The sequence below is a fragment of the Rousettus aegyptiacus genome, unplaced genomic scaffold, assembly GCF_014176215.1.
Source record: "Rousettus aegyptiacus isolate mRouAeg1 unplaced genomic scaffold, mRouAeg1.p scaffold_m13_p_2, whole genome shotgun sequence".
Classification (NCBI taxonomy): domain Eukaryota; kingdom Metazoa; phylum Chordata; class Mammalia; order Chiroptera; family Pteropodidae; genus Rousettus; species Rousettus aegyptiacus.
The window spans coordinates 95255974-95278842 of record NW_023416295.1 but is presented as its reverse complement, the minus strand read 5'-3'; the positions used below and the strand labels follow the sequence as shown (position 1 = coordinate 95278842).

Genomic DNA, 22869 nt, shown 5'->3' with positions numbered 1-22869 from the left:
ACTCACGGTGACGCTCCCATCAGCCTCCCAGAAGGGGCGGTTTTCACAAGAAAACTACAACTCCCATGAGGCATAAAGTTAACTGACTGCAGGGCATCACGGAAGTTGTAGGCTCTTTCTTTCTGAGTCCCTTCTACTCCTCAAATAAGTAAACTACAAGTCCCAGGAGCCTCAGTACTGGGACGCCTGCGCGAGAGCCCCGAGACTGAGGTGGGGGTGGGGCTGCCCCTGGCGGCGGGGGGCGGGGTCCGAGCGGGCTGTGTGGAGCCTTCAGACTCCCGGCGCCATTTAGCGCGGAGAGTTTCCTCGGCGGACGCGGCTCTTCTAACTCGGCCACTCTGCACCTCCGTCTTCGGTGACAGAAGGCGCCTGGTGGGGGTGACTACTCTTTTCTCTCCCTATTCCCCTTCACCCAGTCCTCTCGGTCTCCTCTGCTCTCTATCCAGAGAAGCAGCGGAGCTCGGGCCCCGCGGTGAGCGGCCCTCCCCTCCCCACCGTTCCCTCCCTCAGTCAGCCCCCGGCACCGGCCCGGGAGGAGACGGGGGTTTGCCAGGCCCGGGGCGGGCGGGGAGGCCTTGGGGAAGGGGGGGCCCGCTCCTCAGGCACCGAGGTTTCGCGGCTTCGGTCCTTCCCATCCGGGCGATGAGCGCCTTGTGAGACTGGTCCCCCTCACTGGGGGCGCGTGTGGGAGGCGGCGACCGACTGACTGTCCGGGAGCCTCAGGGCCCGGCCCTCCCTCTCCTTCCCCGGCCCCTCCCACTCTCTTTGGCCCCGGAGTTGCCACCGTTCGGGAGTCTGTGGTAGTCCCTGCCTCGCGTTGCCACCGCCCTCGGGGCCTAGCCCGCCCAGCCCGCGAAGCGGCGGGGAGCTGGAGCGGCCGCCGCATCCGCCGCATCCGCTTCGACTCAGTGCCGGCACCTTGCCCTGCCCCTCATGACTGCGGCGCCTCTGCTGCTTCAGCCTTCCCGGCCGCCGCTCGCCGCAGGATGGATGTGGACCGCGAGGCGCTAACCTTGGTGGCTCAGCTCCTGGATCGTCCGCCGACGAGCCCGCCTTGTGAGCCGCAGCAGCCGCCGCAACTGGGCCCCGTGTCCCGCTTCGCCTTTGGGGTGACTTGTCATTGCTGAGTAAGGAGTCGTCCGGGTCGATCCGAACCCGCAGGGGAGCAGGAGCCGTCGTAGCTGGGCCTGTCGACCTTCACCCTTCCTCGGGTCGGCCCCTTGCCCTCTGTTCATTCACAAATTCGAGACCGCCTGCCTCGCTCCAGCGGACCGACCATGTCTGGCGGCGCCGCGGAGAAGCAGAGCAGCACTCCGAGCTCTCTGTTCCTCTCGCCGCCTGCGCCTTCCCCCAAGAATGGCTCCAGCTCCGATTCCTCTGTGGGGGAGAAACTGGGCACGGCGGGAACCGACGCTGGAACTGGCAGGACTGAGGAGTATCGGCGTCGCCGCCACACTATGGACAAGGACAGCCGTGGAGCAGCCGCGACCACCACCACAGAGCACCGCTTCTTCCGCCGCAGCGTCATCTGCGACTCCAATGCCACTGCATTGGAACTGCCGGGTCTCCCACTTTCTCTGCCCCAGCCCAGCGTCGCCGCGGTGGTTCCGCAGAGTACTCCACCAGAGCTCCAGCGCGAAGAGACCTTGACCGCTACCGCCGCTGCCCAGGTAGCCCAGCAGCCTCCCACCGCTTCTACTGCTGTCTCTGGGGAACCGGCCGCCGCGGGCCCTGTCGCCACGACTGCCCCCAGCAGTACCAGCAAAGACCGCCAAGTTTCTCAGCCCAACCATGTGGGGAGCAAGGAGGAGCCTCCGTCGGCGAGAAGTGGCAGCGGCGGCGGCAGCAGCGCCAAAGAACCACAGGAGGAACGGAGCCAGCAACAGGATGATATCGAAGAGTTGGAGACCAAGGCCGTGGGAATGTCCAATGATGGCCGCTTTCTCAAGTTTGACATCGAAATTGGCAGAGGCTCCTTTAAGACGGTCTACAAAGGTTTAGACACTGAAACCACTGTGGAGGTCGCCTGGTGTGAACTACAGGTACAGCCCCGCCCATTTCTTTATTTTACAGTGCTTTGGATCCCAAATGTGGCTTGGTTAAGCCAGTTTATCGAGTTCATCCTTTATTTCTCATTCTCTAACTGTTCACTCTGAGTAGGCGAGATCAGCTTTCGGAAGAGATTGAAATTAGATTTTGGGGTTATGTACCAAGAATTATTGATAGCCAACGAAATTTGCAACTTGGGAAGAAACGAAAATAGTACAAACGCATTGCCTCTTTGTTACTGTTTTAGTGTCTGGCAGGAAGCTTGGACTTTGTGGGAAAGTTTTTGAGTTAGGAAAGTACAGAGTCTTCTTGCCTTGTACATTTCAATCTCATCAGCAGCTCTGCAATGATGAGCTGCTGGTGTGTTACATGCGTGTTTCCATCCCTGAGATCAGGCTGTTCTTTTTAAGAACGACCTCGTTCACGAATGACTTTCCTTTGGCTATATCTTAGTTGGTGGCTGCACAGGCATTTAATAATAACTATACTATATATATGTATATATATGTGTATATATATATACTATATATATGTGTATATATATCTAAAAGACTTATCTGGCTAAATGCCTTGGGACTAGTAAGGTACAATTTAATATTGTTCCACCTAATGGTGCATAATAAGCCTTATGGGTAGCTAGCAGCGATCTGACATTGTTAATTAAAACTAGTATGTCTTTAGCCCATTCAGTATACAGTAAATAGTGCAGGAGTCCACATAAAATTGTATTAGTGCTTAGAGAGTTGTGATGTCATGTTTTAATCTTGTTATAAAAGGTTTTTAAACCAAACTTTCCCAAGAGTTCAAAGGAATCACAGTGCTTTTTTTATTTTTAACCTTTCAGGGAGGTTTTCATGGTGTAAATAATGGTGTGTCATTCTGGTTGACAAGTATATTCTAGGTTTAAAAAGCTAGGTTTGGACTGCTTGTTACTTTACCTGTAGCAGCTTGATTTCCTCACCAGGAAGTAAACAGAGGTTAGTAGAAGAAGCAGTTACACTGAATAAAAAAGTCAGCTACATTATATATGAAAAAATACCATTATCCATATTCTTCATGCCAAGGAAATGGACCAAGCTGATGCAGGATATGAAAGTAACTGAAAGATCTAGGAATTTATTTTATTCATGAACTAATATGTTAATGCTTGATCCTTTGAATGTCACCTTCCAAATGACTAAGACCACATCAAATGTGAAGGGAAATTAACATGTGGAAGGAAGTAAACTTAAAAACTGAGAAGTTCTTTAGAACATAATTTTTTTAGGTTTTGCAATTAGTGATATAGAACTTCTAGGGCATTGTGAAATAACTGCTCAATTTTATAGTGGTTTAGAATTGGAAAGGTGGCGAACCTTTAAAAAAAAAACTTGTCAAACTATAACTTTATTTCTGTTGGTTAAGTCATACTCAAAACTTAGGTCAGGTGCTTGCTTGGGCAGCCCGTATACTAAAATTGGAATGATACAGAGAAGATTAGCATGGCCCCTGCACAAGAATGATATGCAAATTGGTGAAGCAGTTCATATTTGGGGGACTTCAGTTACTTAATTAAAAGTCTAATGAGTCTTCAAGAAAACTTAGGTCTAATTTCTTATGGTTTACAGGCAAAAATTTAGTTTACAGGCAGACACCTATTTTTTTGTACTCAGGGTGTCTGTTGCTACTGATCTGGATTTTATTCGTTATAGCTTCGTATTTGAATAGGGATTTTTAACAATTTTGTTCCTTAATTGGTTACCTTTACTCTCAAGATTGGACCCAAGTAAAATGCTGAGCAGTTCATGGATTCATTTTGGTAGTTTCAGTTATTTAACTTTGAATATTTCTTAGAATGTAATGTGTGTGTTTTCCTTTATCACCTAGATAGAATTTTCTGATAGTTAATTATCCTGGAACTAACGGTGCAATGGAAAAAACTTAGTTCATCTAATGTCACACACAATAAGAATTTTGTATGAGTGTTTCAGTTTTTCTTAGAATGCAAGATTTTGGATTTTTGTTCTCTAGGCATGGATAAAACTAAAGAGTATCTGATATCATTATATATAATGTTGCCATATTATTTTCAAGCCAATTCAGGATTCGGCTGCAGAACCCCTGCCTCATTGAGTGGTACCCTGGTTTAGAAACTTCCATATGTCATTTGATCCTGCTTCTATAATTTTTCTTTTCTTTCTTTCTTTTTTTTTTTTTTTAAATGAGACTGTCCTAGCCCTAGGATCCTTAGAAGTAGGTGGGCAGTGTTTTTGTTTTTTTGACAAAGACTTTTGCCTGGTAACCTATTCATTAGGTTAGTGTTTGAGTTTTTGTCTTTAAGAGGATCCAAATTAAAGGACAAGCCGAGGGATTACTAAAGTATTAGGAAGAAAGGAAAGCTTTTTTCATTAAATATATATGCTTCTAATATATGGATTTTTTCTGTAAAAAGATGGGAGAAATAATGTTCAGGTGTTGAGTTAAAAATCTTAGTGTATTAAAACCAGAAGAAATCTTAGGTTATTCTGCCGAACTCCTTATTTATTTATTTCCAACTACTTATTTGATACAGAACCTGAAATCATAGAGCAAGTAAATGACTTGCTTAGATTGGTAAAGAACACAGACTGGTTAGGATCTAATAATTTGGGAAATGTTAAAGCATTTATAGTTTAGTAGATGGCTAATTAGTAAATCTAAAATGAAGCAATTCTATTTTGGTATGGAGGTCATCAAATTTTTTACTTCTGATTCGGGTATTAATTTTATCACTTCAAATGGAGAATAGGCTTTTGGGGTTGGAGAATGGGTAAATGTGGTATACAAATTGAACTTGTTTCCTTCCAGCTTTTTTTTTAGAGTCACAGTATGTATAGCTATCTATTAAAACAAGTATCAATTCTTAAAGTAAATAATATATAAATAATGCTTTGATACCACAGGATCTTAAATGATAACTGAGATCTTTTAAGATGCAAATTTCTTAACCAGGTTATATTAGGCAAATTATATGCATTGGTCAGAAAATGTTAAAGCTGGACTTTGCAGAGTTTATATTGCTTTTCTAGGGAGGACTTTTTTTTTTTTTTTTAGAAACAGAGCATAGTTTGCTTTAAGAAAATGTATTTATACACAGTTAGGAATGATTTACTTACTTTAAGCACTTTTCTCCCCAAGTTGCTTCTAAATACGGAGTACACTTGTTATATTCACTTTATGTATTGATGAGATTGTTTCCCAATTTCCCTGAAAGGCGAGATCAAATCATAAATTTCATTTAAGCTCCAATATACTTAGTTCTTACTTTTCTCTTGCTTTGGTGAGTTAAAGCTCATGTGTCATTGTGAATATGTGATATTAATGTTTTATAAAAAGTTGAGCAGTGCTTCAGAAATGGGATGTGGTTCTGTGATTAAGAAATCATAACTTCTTTGTTATAATTCTTAAAATAACTGATTGAACCGAATCTTTTCCCATCTGAATTTTGGGGATTGTTTTTACCTCTACTTTTAAATTTTTTGCCACATTCCTCGTTTTTTAGGATGAGAATCTGTACTAATTTTGAGTCCCAGGAACTAGACTTCAGGGAATAGTCTTTGGAATTTGTTTTTAATTCTCATAGTCCCTAATGAGTATGGGCAAAATTGAGATAACTCGAGGGTAGCTGCTATGCATATTAGAGAATGATTGGCGACTTGTTTGAAATAATCCTTTGTTATTTCTAAAAAGGACAGAATAGAATTAAAAGCAGAATAATTTTGGTCAGGCAAGATCTGATTTAAAATATATTTAGTATTATTGTTGCAGGAAGTAACCTTTGTGGTACAGGAATTGAGAATTACATTTAGGTTAATTATTTTTAATGATGTAGGTTGTTCTTACTTAGGGGTTTATATGTTATCTATGTTATCTTTTTCTTTTATTTACCTTTTTTTTTTTTTTTCACCTTTAGTATCACAGTTGTTCCTAGTGTAAGAACTTGGAAAGCAAGGTTGTTTTTGTGTAAAACAAATTAGGAATCTGTTGTTGCCAGGTGACTGAGTTCATTTCTTGGCATTCAGAATCTAGTACAAAATCCTGGTGATTTAAAAGTTCTAGTTAAACACTGTGGAAACATTCAATTATAACTAGGTCCTCATTTTCAGAAATCATCCTAAACCTGTGATTTGGGTTTGGATTTTCTGGTAGCTTTAATTTTTTTTAGATAAAGCTGTATAAGCAGCAAGAGTGGTTATGATCAAATTACAATTTCTGAAAGTGTTAATTTAATGATAATTACGATTATTAGGTTTTGCTGTACTACTTCTATATATTTATTTTTAGCATCTTGCATTTTATTTGAGTTTTTTTTTCTTTTTCTGTTTTTAAACATAGGACCAATCTTGTCTGCAGGAATAGATACGACTTAGCATAACTTGAATTTAGATTTGAATACTGCACTATTTTTTTGCAGTATAATATAGTAACTAAGAGTGAAATTGCTTGGTTCAGCTAATGGTTGTGTCACTTTGAGCAACTTCTGTGCTAGTTTCTTATCAGTAAGTACCTATTCTATAGAATTGTGATGGTTGAATGAATTTGTGTGTGTGTGTAAAACATTTAGGACAGAGTCTGCCACATAAATATTAACTATGATGGTGCAGCATCTCTTTTAGGCTATCTTTGAGATATCAGTGAAGATTTTCTTTGTTTTGTTTACATTTATGCCTGAAAAATCATGTAGCAAAATTCTTACTGTTGCTACCATTCTTATAGGAGGAAATTTGGAGTTGAATATGGTGTCATCAGTACTTTCAAATTCTTTGGCTTTACCTGTTTTCTGCCTAACTTTCTAATTTAATGAGCTGTCAGTTTTCCAATGCCAGCCTTTCTGACTTACTAGGTTCCAGAATTTGCTAAAATCTTTTTCCTTTTGGTATCATTTTAATAATATTCTTCAAATTGTTTTTTTGTCTACTTCTTTAGTGTTTGGGCTCTTTGAAGATATAAGTAGTTGTGCAATATACTTTAATAAATATTAAAATTTTTCTGTTATTAAGTTACAAATAGTTATAGATCTCAGAGTTGTTTCATTCATAGTTCTTGCAGATTCTCTAATCTTGTATTTGGAGAGTTGAGGTTGGTATAATACAGTATTATATAATAGAAAAGAGTTCCAAGGCAGAACAATTGGGTTCTAGGTTACTCAGTTATCTAACCTGAGTAAAATACTTAATCTGTAATGCTGTTTATTAGTAATATATCTTATTGATTTATCAGGATTGTTGAGGATCAACTGAAATGCTATGTGAAGGTACTTTGGAAAAGTAAAATGTTATATACAATATAATAAAAAGATGGTGGTGCTTTTAAAAATCCATTTTGAAGGCCATACGTTGTCACTTGTTACAAATTGAATATTTAAAACATCTTAGTTAAAGTTGGGTTTTAGGAGCTATTTGGTTGTCAACTTAGGAATTTTATCAAAGTTTAAGAACAAAAAGGAAATAGCTTTTCAGACTGAGGAGAAATTGCCAGGAACTCTTCTTAGGAGATTTTATGTGGAAGAGGATTGCGCTTTTGACAGGTGGCAAACTTAATTTTGTATGTGGTTTTAAAAAGATTGGTTATTGATTATGTTCTCCATGAAGAAAAAGTAATTTGCTCGGTTTTGTGGTTGACTTAATTGATCATATAATATCTCTACCTTAATTTACATTAATTTAGATTTTTCAGATGGGGTTTCATACAGAATTTATTTCTTGATGTTGTGACTTGAATCTTGGCATTGCAAGATTGATGTATTAAATGTGCTATACTGAATGAATGTGCTTAATGATTTTTAGAAAAGGATCCTCGGATAAGCTGTTTGTCATCGCAAGCAGATAGTTTCCCCAGTAATTTAAGATTCTAAAGAAATTTAAGAATAATTTAAGAACAGGTGATTTGAAATTTAATTATAGTCATCATATTCAGGTTAGGAAAAATCATACTGTTTATTTTTGTGGATGTCTTTTGTGCAGCCAAGTTTCATCCTCTCAGAGACAAATAATCTTTTTTTGTTGGTCAGTATGTACATAGTAATGGTCTTGTGTTAATTAAACACAAATATATGTAAACTAAACTGTGAGGGATGAAATGAATTAGTGGATCAAGTCATTATTGATGTGCACATTTTCTTTATTAGGTATAAATAAATAGCTTGCTTGTGGCTAATAGTTTTGAGCTAACTAACCCAATATATACATCTCTTTGTACATACTCTCTTTACTTGGACTGGTAAATCATTGCAAATTAAGGTAATTTGGGAAATGCAACCGATCATCTCTTAAACATGCTGAAGAGTTCCTAGACGACATCATATTTATATTTGCTTTGAACTCTCCACACATCCCTCCCACACAAATACTCAGCTATAAGCAGTGAAAAATAATAAAGAATTTTAAGTAAAGAAGTTAATTGGTTATATTTGTGTAATAATAATTGTGAAGAATGGATTTAAGAGTACAAGGGATGCCTAGAGTTTAGTTAGGTTATGAGTATGAGATTTCTAGGGCCTGAATGAGGGCATTTGAGGTCCTTATGAAACCTCCAGGAAGAAGTTCAGTCGTCAGTTGGATATATTTACTGGAGCTCAAAGAATAGGTCAGAGGTAGAGATAGAGGCTAATGATTCTCAAATGTCTGTATTAGTTATAGTTGAAATAAGGGGAATAAATGAAATCGAGAGAGGACATATAAACACATACACGCACACAGATTTGCAAGTTGTGTGTATGTGTATATATAGATTTATATGTATGTGTATGTGTGTATATATATATATAGAGAGAGAAAGAACGAGAGAGGAGGAGGAAGAGGCGGAGGGAGAGAAGTAGAGGAAGAGACGGGAGAATAATGGTCTTAGGCCGCGATAGTAATAATTAATGGGTGGCAAAGGGAAAAAAGAGCTCAGGAGTTAGATTAAATAGAACACTAGAAGAATAGTAATATCAAAGAAATAAAATTTCAAGAAGGGAATATAGCACAGAAGTCCAATTTGCACAGTAGTAATTGTTGAGGATGAATTTTAGAAGGAATAGAAGTGTAGAGATTATTTAGGCTATTGAAATTATATCTTATATTTAGCTGTTAACTCATTAACAACAAAATTTAGAATTATATAAGTGAGGGGCGATTGAGCAAGGGAGAAGCACATAAGTAGATGTAAGTCACTGGTAGTACTCTAAGTTTCTGCACTGTTCACTAGCCCCATATGGCTGTTTAATTTTAAATTAATTAAAATGAATGAAATACAGTTTTAAGAGAAAAACTTAGTCCTTTACATTAGCCACATTTCAAGTGTTAAAAGCCACGTGTGACTGACTACCATTTTAGATGGCACAGATAAAGAACATTTTAGTCATTGCAGAAAGTTCTGTTGGAATGTGCTGTATCTAGATCTTGGGTTGAGTTGTGCTTTAAAAAAAATAGCTTTATTGAGATTTAATTGACACAACAGAAATAGTATAAAGTGTGGTACTTTTATAACTTAAGTTACACATTTTGAAAATGTATCCTCTATTAGTAATTTAAGAAATAGCCTTTTCTTTTTTGGAAAAGATGTGCAAAGGGTATTATCAAAAACTCATATGTACATGCAGAATTAACAAAGATTAACATTATGTCACATTTGCTCCAAAAATTTGATGATTTTACAGTTTCAAAAGAGTGGAAGATCTGCACTGGATTTAAGAAGTGGCTGAGGAAGGTTAAGTAGTAGAGACAGTAAGAGTAGGTAATTTTTTTAGATAAGTTTAAACTAATATAGAGCGAGGAAGATTGGATAAGTAGAAGATGTAATCAAAGATAAGATGAATAGATGGATAAGAAAAGGTCTTTAAAAGTCGAAGCATTGAGATATAATATTTTTATAATATTTTGTCTGCTTTCTCTGCCTCAGTATCTATTGTAAGAGTCTTTTCTAAGCCAGTTACTGTTTTAGTTTTGGTTATTCTATATGGATAGCTAAATTCAGTCCAAGTAGGTTTTCAGACTTTATGCCATTTACCAACTAGTTTCCAGAATATTCACTTAGGCAATGTGCTGATTTTTGAAGTTTGATTTTCTCCTATAATCTCTGGCATTTGTGCTATATGTGCTTATCACTACAGTGATATAGACTTTCTGAGTGGAGTAGCTCTCTGAAATGACCAGGATCCTGTGTGTCACTTGAGGAAACAGCCAGATTTCTTCTAATTCTATTACAAGAAAGGTTCTAAATTATTATAATATTTGTAGGGTTTTGCCAGAATGGACTTTTCCACAACAGAAAGCCTAAATACTGCGTATACTTTCTTCAGGTCTTGTCTTTTGGCAGTATTCCTTGTTAATTAATTAATTTGGAGAAGTATTAATGATTGCTAATGCTTACGTTAATAAGAGCCCATTTTTGTGACAAGCACAATGCTATGCCCACAGCATATTATTTGTAATTCTCACAATAGTGCAAGGCAGATGTTTTCTCAATTTTATATTTGAGACAACTAACTCAGGTTTAAAAACTTGGTTAAGATCACATTGCATATCTGGGTCCTTTTTCTTTCCACTGCAGAAGACATCAGTTAAACCAAGAAGACTTTGAATTCTAAATCCTTTTGCTCTCTAGGAATTATAATTTGTCGATGAGCATTTTATACTTTTTATACTTGGATTTTATGAAATAAATCTCCATTTAAATGGCCCTTTAGCTAGTGTGCATATGTAGATTCTATAAAGAGGGAGATGGCAGATTTGTTTTATTAACTTCTTGGAGTGTTCACAGTTTTTTAGACAACATTGGTTATTGTAGAGGATGTTGTGTTTAGACTTAAATATTTAAGGAGGAGTATTATTTCTAGAGGTCTGTGTGTATCAAATTTCCATTTAATAGAGACAAATTGAATGGCTATAATGTTGGTGGGATTGTGTCATTGGTCCTTAGACGACTTCTCGTGTATAAAGATTGTTCATTTTCAAGTTTTACAATGTTAGTAAGAATTAATTGGATTTCGAAATTCTTAAAATTGTTAGGTACCTATGCTATTTTTTTACTCACCAGGAAAGCAGAATTAAGGATTTGGGTGAGTAGATTGACATATTATTATATAATTTCCATAGGATTTAGTTTTAATTACTTTTAAGATTGAGGTTGTAATTTGTTAGTTTAGTTCTTGATACTGACAGTATAAGTTGAGGTTTTTCCTTGATTCTTAAAAATCTTATTACCTTTTTTTTCTTCTCTTCACTGTTTACTTTGACATATTGTGCTATTGAGAAGGATTTATTAGCTCTCTTACTTGTATGAGGTCCAAATATAAATCTAATTTAAGTTACATGATTATGTTTTGAAATCTTCTGAAATGTTTAGTTTATTCAGCATTATTAGGGGAGTAAGGTGTTACCTCACCTCCAGTAAGATTTCCAGAAAAATGAAGTTTTCTTCTCAAAGTAGCAAGCAAAACTTTGCATTAGCAATTTGGTAAGACTCTTAAAGTATATTAATTGATTTACTTGCCTATGTACCCACCAGCACAGACTAATAATAATAAGCATATCATCATATAGCCTGAATTCCTGGATGTTCTTTAGACCAAAATGGTTCTTTGAAGTCAAAATCTCATACCCCGTTAGATCAAGGGTAATCTATACTTGGGTACACAAGATCTCACCTCAAAATATGACAGGTTTTTCAAAAGTATTCTTGTTGTGTTTAGATAGCTTCAGTATAGGGGCTGATGACCAGAAAGATCCAGGCATGATTAGAGGATTGGAACTTTCAGCTCTACTCCCATCCCTGCCTCCAGGGAGGGGAAGAGGAGCTGGAGATTGAGCTAATCACTAATGGCTAATCATTTAATCAGTTATGACCATGTAATGAAATCTCTGTTAAAACAAACAAACAAACAAACAAACATAAAAATAACCACCCTAAACAAAAGAGTTCAGAGAACTTCTGGGCGGATGAATAGGTGAAAGTGCTGGGTGAGTGATGCACCTGAGAGGGCATGGCAGCCCCGTAGCCCTCCTCCTGAACCTTACCCTCCCATACCTTGCCTTGTGTATCTCTTTGACTTGGCTTTGCCTGGATTGTATCCTTTAGAGTAAACTGGTAATAGTAATAAATTGTTCCTCAGTTCTTTGAGACACTCTGCAAATTATCACACCTGAGAAGAAGGTAATGGGAACCCCTGATTTATAGCATGTCAGAAATATAGGTGTCAACTATATTGGTGGGACTTGCAAGCTAACATTAGGGCAGTCCGGTGGGACAGAGCCCTTAAATAAGCTGTGGGCTTGTGCTAACTCCAGGTAGTTAGTGTCAGAAATGAATTGGTTTTATAAGACATTCATTCAGTGTCCGTAGAATTGAAAACTTTGTTGAAAAACAAAATTTGTGGAAAAAATTTTTTGTATAAAACAGAGGTTTGTTCTCAAAAGTGTTGAGAGTAAACAGTTCAGAGTAGCGAAACTCTTACCTCTTTTGGACTGTGAAGTCTTCTCAGGTACCTTTCTCACTGCAGCAGAGCTGCCAGTCCCTTCTTCCTCTAGTATCTTCCTCTGTACCTGAGAGGCAGATATTAATTTACTGCCTGTCCTTTTACATTCTTTTTGCTACTGCTTTTGGAGAAAAGAGATGATACAAATTACCCTGATTTACTTTGTAATTGTAGGAGATTGCAGTAATCCAGGAGAGTTTTTCCCCTCACCCACATTCAAAATCATTCCCTATAAATACAGATAACTTCTATGAGTCTTAGTTTCAAATTTAATATTTAATTATTTTCCATAGTTTTTCTGATGAAAATTTAGCATCCAAACTGAGATATACTGTGTGTAAAATACACACTGGATTTTGAAGAATTAGTATTAAAAAGAAAGTTAAAATAATTCCAGTTTTTCAGAAAATTGGTTACATGTTGAAAAGATAATGTTTGGATATATTGGGTAAATTAGTATATTATTAATTTCACCTGTTTTTATTTTTTCAATGTGGCTATTTGAGAATTTAAAATTGCACATGTAGCTTACATTAGAGTTCTGTTGGCCACTGCTGTTAAAATGCTGTAAAAGAGCTGATGCTGCCGTAGTGTACATTACTACTTAAAAAATATCTTAGCAACTTTCCTTTTGTGGTTTTTTCATTAGCAGTTTTTACAAACTGTAATAGTTTTGCTGTTGCTGGACACAGAAATTTGTTTTTTTAAAGTTTTCCTTTTTGATTTTTGCTGCTTTTAATACTACCTGATTATTATGAAAATTAGCATTTAGTTCTTTACATTTTTATCTTGTTTTTGTTGTTTTGATACATGTCTGTATCAAATGACATTTCTTATGGTTCTGTTTTTTGAGTACTTTAGTTGTTGCCAAGTTGGTATTAGAAGTCAGTTTTTACTGCAAATATCTTGAAATATTTTATAAATATTTTTGGCTCTTTCATATTTCAGATAAACTGCTAGTGTATGTTTAGATGGATAATGAATGTGTAAACTTGCTGCTTTATTTATGTTCTTTAGTAATTTCTAGCCATTGTGGCCCCTTCAGCTTATTAACCCATTTAGTGCCCATATTCATCTTTTAATGATATTGAGAAATAGGTCATAATGATTTTTGGTATTTTGTGCTTATAAAAAAGACAATATTTGTAGTTCTAAAACTTATTTCCGTTAAGTTTTTCCAAAATAGTTAAATCTTTGACTAGTTATTCCTGCATATTAAGAATGAAAAGGTTTATGAAAATATAGCTAACTTCTTTATTTTAATAAAGTTGTGAAGTATTTGAGATGCCAAGACAATGCTTTTCACATTCTGAATGGTAATTTGATGACCACAGAAGCCTACTTTCCTCTTGTAGCAGGGCCTTTTGATTGTCATTGTTTAGAGCTCTGTGCTTCATTTGATTTTGACTCACTTATTCTGAGTTACGAGCGTCATTTATTTCCACCTTAGTTTTTGTAACCATCCTTAAATCATACACAAAAGATTTAAAAACATTTTTATAAACATAACACATTCTTATAAAAATTAGGAAATTAGAGGGAAAAAAAGAAAAGAAAAATAACCTGCAGTCAATCCCTTCATCCAGAGATAAGCATTATTAATATTTGTAATAATTTCTGTACATTTGATTTTTATTTTTATAGTGTTTGTTTGTTTGTTTTACACCTACAGCACCTGCTTTGCTTCCAAGATCAGATGGGATTGGGCACGTTCAGGGTGGCATGTCCGTAGTTATTTTAATAGTTGTGATCAGACTGTATGGTGGTACAGTTTGCCTGTTTTATTGCACAGTAAAAGCATTTTCCCATTTAAAAATTTGAGGGTTTTAGATAAAAAAAAAGATAATAGTATACTGTAATAATAATTGGTATATGAGTTTATATAGTTGCGAATATGCTGTATGGTGGCATAATTTTCCTGCTTTATAGAAAAAATTCTTAAACTTTTGAGATTTTAGATAGAATACTAAAATGTTGATTATATACTGTTATAATTATTTTGATATATCACTGAACATGCAGTTGTGACATCAGTTTCAGAACTAACATTTACAAAAAATAATGTTAGTTATTTTCAATTTTATTTTTCAATTACAGTTGACATACAATATTAATTAGTTTCAGGTGTGCAACATAGAGATTAGACATTTATATAATTTATGAAGTGATCACCTGATAAATCTAGTACTTGTCTGACACTATAAATAGTTATTACAATATTACTGACTATATTCCCTATGCTATACTTTATTTACATTGCCATGATTATTTTTAACTACCAGTTTGTACTTTTTAATCCTTACCTGTTTTTCACCCGTCCTTCCAACTCCCCTCCCGTCTGGCAACCAGCAAAATGTTCTCTGTATCTGAGTATGTTTCTGTTTTGTTTGTTCGTTTGTTTTTTAGATTGCACATATAAGTGAAATCATATGGTATTTGTCTCTTTCTCAGTCTGATTTCTCTTAGCATAATACCCTCTAGGTCCATTCATGTTGCAGATGGCAACATTTCATTATTTGTATAGCTAAATAATATTCTGTTGTGTACATGTACCACATCTTTATCCATTGACGGACACTTAAGTTGCTTCCATGTCTTGGCTATTGTAAATGCTGCAGTGAGCATATGGATGCATATATCTTTTTTGAAGTAGTGTTTTGAGTTTCTTTGGATAAATACCCAGAAGTAGAATTGCTGGGTTATTGTCTCTTATACAGCCTTAGTTTTAAAGCCTATTTTACGTGATATAAGTATTTATTGCTATCTCAGTTTTTTTTTTTTAATTTTTATGAAATATCTTTTTCTATCCATCACTTTACTTTCTGTCTTTGTGTCCTTCAATCTGAAGTGAGTCTCTTGCAGACAGCATATGTAAGGGTCTTGATTTGTTATGTATTCATCCACTCTGTATCTTTTTGGAACATCGAATCCATTTACATTTAAAGAAATTATTGATAGTTTTGTAGTTATTGCCATTTTATTGTATATATTTTCGATGTTTGTTATTTTTTTTTCTTAAAGAAGTCCCTTTGACATTTATTGTAATACTATTTGGTGGTGACAAATTCTTTTAGCTTTTTCTTGTCTAGGAAGCTCTTTATGTCTCCTTCAGTTCTAAATGATAGTCGTGTTGGGTAGCATACTCTTGGTCGTAGACCCTTGCTTTTCATCACTGTGAATGTCATGCCAGTCCCTTCTGCAAAGTCTGTTGAGCAATCAGCTGACAGTCCTATGGGAGCTCCCTTGTACATAACTGACTACTTTTTTCTTGATGCTTTTAAGATTCTCTCTTTGTCTTTTAACCTTTGGCATTTTAATTATGATGTGTCTTGGAATGGGCCTCTTTGGGTTCATCTTGTTTGGATTCTTTGTACTTCCTGGGCTTGTATGTCTATTGCCTTCTCCTGGTAAGGGAAGTTTCTAGTCACTATTTCTTTAAATAGGTTTTCAATTTCTTCCTCTCTCTATTATGGTACCCTTATGATGTGAATGATGTTATGCTTGATGTTGTCCCAGAGGCCCCTTAAGCTATCCTCATTGTTTTGGATTCTTTTTTCTTGTTGCTGTACTGTTTGGGTGTTTTCTGCTACCTTATGTAACAAATCACTGATTTGATCCTCTGCTTCATCTAATCTGCTATTGATTCCTTCTAATGTATTATTCATTTCAGGTATTGTAGTCTTCATTTCTGCCTGTGTTTTTTTTTTTAATGTTTACTATCTCTATTTTTATGTTTCCTATCTCTTTGTCAAAGTTCTTACTGAGACCATCGAGCATCCTTATAACAAGTGTTTTGAACTCTGCATCTAGTGATTGCTCCTCTCCATTTTGTTTGTTCTTTTTCTGCAGTTTTGTTCTGATCTTTCATTTGGGATGTGTTTCTGTGTCTCTTCATTTTGGCTGCCTCCCTGTATTTGTTTATGTGTATTAGGTAGAGCTGCTGTGTCTCCTGGTTTTCATGGAACAGTGTTACGTCCTTTTGGGGCCCAGTGTCACAGTCTCTGGTTGCCTGAGCCACGTGTTCCTGGAGTGTCCCTTGTGTGGGTTGTGTATACCCTCCTTTTGTAGTAGCCTTGATTGCTGTTGGCACATGAATAGGAAGATTGACTCTCAGGTACATTGATTGTGCGGATTAGCTGTGACTACAGTGGAGGAGGTATTGGCAGGGGCTGACCCTATGGACACGATTCACTTTAGCGGGGCTCTGGATTCTTCCCTTTGTATGTGTTGTTTATGGAGGTGGTCGGAAGCTGGCCATTGGGTGTGTTGGTTCTGAGGCCACTTAAAAGGGCCTCTGGTGTAGGCCAAATCCAGCTACTCCTTATGCTGTGCCTGGGGGCTCTATGAACTACAGAGTGATCTACAGATGGTTACCACTTGTGCTGGGCTTAAAGGTACCTGGGAGAGGTTTTAAGCTGTGAACTAAGGCCTATTGCTGCTAGTGTCAGGCTTGGGGCTGCTTAGTAAAAGAGGTATGGGGCACGCTAAGCCAGAGGCCACACGCTGCTTGTTTGAGGTTTGTGGATCTTACAGAGATTGTAGAAAAATCTGCAGCATGAGCCAAGGCAGGCTGTTCGTATAGAAAGCCACTGGAAGTAGTCTAGGTGGGCCTGCAAGTTGGATGGAGTGAGGTCTCAGGTAATCACCATGGGGGAACAGACATTGTTAGTCAGGTTGATGAGACTCAAATATGGCACTGGTCTGTGCCTGCATGCTGGGGTGGGTAGAGAGCTTGACAAAGGAACAATGGCTTCTGCTGACACTATTGTCTGGAAGAAAGCTGCCTGCCAGCTCTGGCTTAGTAGCTAGACAATTCACTTTCTGCTCATATGTCCCTGGTGCCTTTTGAGCTGCTGCCCCAGTGCTAGAGCTCAGAGCAGGTGAGTCCATCAGTGAGTAAGTCCGTGAGCAGGCCCTTTAAGAGAAACACTTGGGCCTTCAGCAGCCCTTCATGTCACTCAGCCACATCTCTATTGGTTTTCACAGCCAGAGGTTATGGGGACTTCTCTTCCTGGCACCGGAACCCTGGGCTAGGGAGTCTGGTGTGGGGCTGGGACCCCTTGCTCTTTAGGAGGAGACCCCTGCAGTCCAAGCTATCTCCTGATTTTTAACCACTGCATGTGGGTGTGGGACCAGCCCCTTTCATGTCTCCACCCCTCTTACCAGTCTGAACATGGCTTCTCTGTGTCCTTGGTTGTAGGACTTCTGTTCAGCTAGATTTCAGATTGTTCTCAATGATGGTTGATCTATTGTTTCATTGTAATTTTGATGTCCTGGGAGCAAGTGAGTACAGCATTTACCTGCTCTGCCATCTTGATTAAAAGCTCAGAACTGACATTTTGATCTTAAGTTAGGATGTACAACAGCTCTTGAACTCCTAGTTGAATATCTGTTATTTCTTTTTAAGTCTCAAAAAGGAAAATTAATTAGAATGTTTGGCCCACAAATTCCAATTCTTAGTTAAAACAAAATCCTGGACATTGATTATTGATGCATTTGATCACTGAACAGAAGTTTAAAAGCTATGGTTGAAATATTGCAAAGATGATTATTTTTTTAAAACTTCCAGTCTTTGTTCAGAGATTTGTAGCAAGTTGATTCACTACCTCTCATACTTTTGGTCATGGTCAGGATATTTTAAATCGATTCTTTACTTTTAGAACATGTTACTGTGGTTAAAATCCAAGTGTTAGAGGCTTTGATAACAGTACATGGAAAGTTCTTGGAGGAAGTTTAGTTTTGTGTATTGACTAAACTGTAGGAGGAAAAAGACTTAGTGTGCTTTTTCTACTTCCTACCCACTCATTGTAACTTAAAAATGTTTCCTTTATTGAAATTTTCAGTTAAGTCTACTTTAGAGCATATTTAGAAAATATGAGAAGTTCTTAATGTGTTTAAAGGGAACTACATCATCATCATCATCATCATCATCATCGTCATCATTATTATTAATTAGGTAATATATACTCGAGACAAAAGACAGGGAAAAAAAGAAACCAAAATAACCTCACTAAAATTCCATTACTAAAAAAACAGTGCTGATGTATCATTTTAGAATGTTTTCCTTTCATTTCTCTCTCAAACTTAGTTTTATATTTATTCAACAAATATTTGTTAAACTTATGTGCTATGTACTGTCTTAGTTGGCAAATAGAAAAAAAGGACTGCCCTCCTGAAACTTATTGCTTTGCTGGGATTATAGGTGTGTGTGTGCGTATAATCTTATGCTGATAATTTTGTAATTCATTGTAAAATAAGAATTAGTATAAATACTTTGAACACTTATAGTATAATTCCTTATGGAGAAATGCCATGATTTATCCTAGTGTTAGGTATTGTTATTTTTTTAATTATAAATACAGTAGACATGAGTCTTATTCTGTGTTTATAATCATGAAATATCATATTCCTGCTTTACTAAAATTTAATGTTTTGTGTCTTCCCCTATTTTATTCTCCTGCACACCTCTCCTCCCCCCAATCCTTGTATAGCTTCATATAGTCTTCTCATTGACATGCTCATTTATGTAAGCCCAGAAAGTTCTCATGAAGACCAAATTACAGAGAATCTTTTGCAGAATTTTCCAAAAAACAAAGTTCTTGTCATCATTATTTCTCCATTAACCTCCCCCACCCCTTGCAATTCCCAGCGGGATTGAGGGTATTGATCTTTGTCTGGGTAAATCCTCTAATCCCCCTTTTTATCCCTCAGTTTCTGCCCCCCCCCCTTTTTTTTTTTTTTAGGTGAGGCAACCCTTGGTTGACCTCACAAATTGCAAGGACCTTGTCAGTTTACAATCCCTTATTTTTTAGGCCCTGCAGCACCTGGTCTTCTTAGGTGGTCTCCCATCCAAGTACTAAGCAGGCCCGACCCTGCTTAGCTCTGAGATGGGACGGGATCATGCATGTTCAGGGTGGCATGGCCGTAGACCCAGTTTCTGTCTCTTAAAACTCTCTCATTCCTTCCATCCCGTCCCTCTCTGGTACAGTACTGCTCCAACTGCTAAACTACTCTCCTTGGGCATGGACTTTCTCTATCAGAAGCTAGCTGTGGGTAATTGTCTTCTTGCTGATTCTAAAATAACACAAAAGACCCCAAAGCAGGGGACCACAAAGGCTTGGAAAAGGGAAAGGAATAAACCTATTGCCTTGTGAACAAAACACAGTTAATACCTCAGAGTTCACTGTGTAAAAATGTTTTCTTAAGATTAAATTTTAAAAATGGATTTATCAATTCTCAGTAACATTTAAATACTTTTTACATATTCTCAGAATGTTTTCCAAAAAAAGATACTGCTTATGTGTATTTTCAGTGGCTCAAGTGAGAGTTCTTATTTCACTGACAATTTATCAATACTATTAAAAGTTCTTACTGCTTTATGTTTTATTTCTTTAGAACTTTTCTCCGTATGTTCGATAATGGATTGTATAACCTCTTTTGTCTTTTGATATATTTTGTCTACTTTCAGGTGCTCTTCTGTCCTAATCAATTTTCATAAATTCTTCACATCAGAATTAAAAATCCTTTGTGTATTTTCGGTAAATCTTTTTCAGTGCTGGGAATTGAGTGTTAACAGTACCATAATTTTTTTTCTTCATATGATTTAATTTTTTAGAGCAGTTTTAGCTTTATAACAAAATTGAGAGGAAGGTACAGAGATTTCTCATGTATCCCCTGCCCTTACACATGCATAGCTTCAGTCTCCCCCGTTATCATCATCACTTACCATAATGGTCCTTTATTTTTTAATCCAGGGAGAACCTGCATTGACACTTCATAACTAAAAGTCCCTGGTTTTCCTTAGAGTTCACTCTTGCTATATTCTGTGGGTTTGGACAAATGTATAATTATACATAGCCTATCTGTCTCTCTCACCCTGACCCCTGGCAACCACTATCCTTTTTATTGACTCCATAGATTTGCCTTTTTGACAGTGTTATGTAGTTGGAATCATACAGTATGTGTACCCTTTTCAGACTGGCCTCTTTTTGCTTAGTAATATTGCATTTACGTTTCCTCCATGTCTTTTCATGGCTTGATAGCTCATTTCTTTTTGTACTGAATAGTCTACTGTCTGGATATTACCAGTTTATCCATTCACCTACTAAAGGATATCTTGGTTGCTTCCAAGTTTTGGCAATTATGAATAAAACTGCTATAAAAATCTGTGTGCACATTTTTGTGTAGAAAGAAATTTTCTACTCTTTTGGGTAAATACCAAGGACTATGATTGCTGGATTGTATAATATGAGTATATTTAGTTTTGTAGGAAATTGCCAAACTGTCTTCTAAAGTAGCTGTTTCAGTTTGCATTTCCACTAACAACAAATGAGAGTTGCTGTTGCTGTGCATCTTCACCTGCATTTGATGTTCTTGATGATCCAAATGTTGATCATTCTAGTATGTGTGTAGTAGTATCTCATTTGTTGTTTTAATTTGCATTTCCCTGATGACGTATGTGGAGATGCTTATTTGCCATCTGTATGTCTGGTGAAGTGTCTGTTAAGTCTTTGGCACATTTTTAAAACAGATTGTTTGTGTCCTTATTAAGTTTTAAGAGTTCTTTGTAATTTTGAATAACCGTCCTTTATCGCTTATATCTTTTCTCTAAATCTGTGGCTTGTCTTATAATTCTTTTGTATTGTCTTTGATTCTGTTTTCTTCATTACTTATAATTTTTGTGAGACTTCTCTCTAAAGTTTATAAATGATTTTCTAATTTCCTACCTAGGAATTTCTTTCATATCTAGGAATTCTAATTTCATATCTTGGTATATAAAGTTAGAATTGAATCTCATGTGTGCTTTCTTCGTGTGGCATTTGTAACTGAGCTGGTGCTTTGGGAGAGAAGTATCGTTTTCTAAGTCTTCCAGAAGGCAATAGAAGAAAATGGAATCTAAATAAGAATATGAACTGCAGAAATTTCACCAGTAATCCTGTGATTGAGTCATAATTGTTGACTAAAATCTTTGCAAAGACCTATTTACATAGAGTAGGTGCTCATTCAGAAGTGTTGAAGATAAAGGATTGAAATAAATGACCTTGGTCCCTTTCATTACTACTGTTTTGCGATTTATTGAGAATTAGGTGCACAGTTTAGCTCATTCCTTAATGGGCAGTGCTACTTTTAGTCACTATTCTCGTTGGATAAAATCAGTCAGCATCTATGTTTTTCATTTGCAGGTTTTAAATAGCCAAAGAGTTAGTTTTGTTTCTGTGTGAAAAACAAGATTTTGTCATGGAGTTAGATGATTATGCTACTTTGGGCCAAACGTTGTCTGCTAGAATTTGGAGATCGAGCTAGATATGGTCTACCATGGAATTATATTACCCAGCTGTGTAATTTCTCAAGTTATTATAATATTAATAATTTGATTTGAAGAGAAACAGTGAAATTAAAGCTTGCTGTAGGTATGGTATTTCTTTTGAAAGACAAATGGTCAATATTTAGTATTAAAGTTTACTGTAGTTGCTCAGTGAAACAAGTTAATGTAGCTATTTTACAAAATAATTTACCTTACCACGGACTCAGGAAACTAGACTGTTTAGCTTACAAAAATTTACAGTATTACATCCGTCTTTGTGTCCTGTTGAGATATGGCAGAATTGTACTATTAAATCAAGCTTTGAGTGGTATTTAATTTTGAGTTGTAGTATAGGTAAATATGTCTCAACATAATTCAGATCTTTTGGCAATAGATACCTTGTTAGTTGCTTTAGATTTCAGGCCTCACTTCTTATTTAGTTCTCTGGCTAGACATCTGTAAGTAATAGCTGACTCCTTGTTTCCTAGTGATTTAAATTTTCACTCAAGAGGAATTATCTTCCAACCTAAGTGACTTCACGTCTTAGCTTATAATTAAGGTTAAATTTTGTTTAAAATTTTTACTTGAGCTGTGGGAAACCAGAAGAGGGCTATTATAGTATTTAATATTTAGATTTTTTTATGTCTATGATTAAGATTTGCTGGCTTGAGTTAAAAAAAATCTATAAAGATGTTAAAATTTGTGTAGATATGCTAATGGTAAGATATTTTAATAAGATATTAAATATAACGTAAACCTAGAAAAGTGAATATCTTGTGATTCTTGGTTGTAATGCTAAATGATAATTTATTAAAAAGTGATTCGTGGAAATTGGAAGGAGACCTCATTCTGATAACACTTGTGATTATTAACAATATGGCACAGGATATGTCCACTTTTTAAAGAGATTACCATAACAAAACTATAGGAAAAAATGAAAGCTTTTAAGAAAAAAAAAGACTAGATTTATATTTTTTAAAGAATGAAATCTGATTTACCCTCCTCAATTCAGCATTCTCTTCTGTTAAAATTGCCACTGATT

General features: G+C 36.7%; 1 protein-coding gene, 1 non-coding gene and 1 pseudogene across 20 annotated transcripts in view; 2 read left to right on the top strand and 1 right to left on the bottom strand.

Moving 5' to 3' along the window:
* Positions 1-255: 255 nt before the first annotated feature.
* Positions 256-22869, top strand: part of WNK1 (WNK lysine deficient protein kinase 1) — a 132587-nt gene continuing 109973 nt past the window's right edge. For 3 of the 19 annotated variants that reach the window (XM_016131746.2, XM_016131747.2, XM_016131741.2), the window contains exon 1: positions 592-2042. In XM_016131746.2, the coding sequence (XP_015987232.2) occupies positions 1278-2042 (765 nt within the window). In that variant the 5' untranslated portion in view covers positions 592-1277. Of the gene's footprint in view, positions 2043-22869 lie in introns of all 19 variants that reach the window. The other 16 variants (XM_016131739.2, XM_016131737.2, XM_016131743.2 and 13 more) reach the window with 13 other exon arrangements.
* On the top strand, positions 3476-3582 carry LOC118614446. Its single transcript, XR_004956050.1, has one exon. It is a non-coding gene; the product is annotated as a U6 spliceosomal RNA (small nuclear RNA).
* On the bottom strand, positions 19336-19453 carry LOC118614038 (annotated as a pseudogene).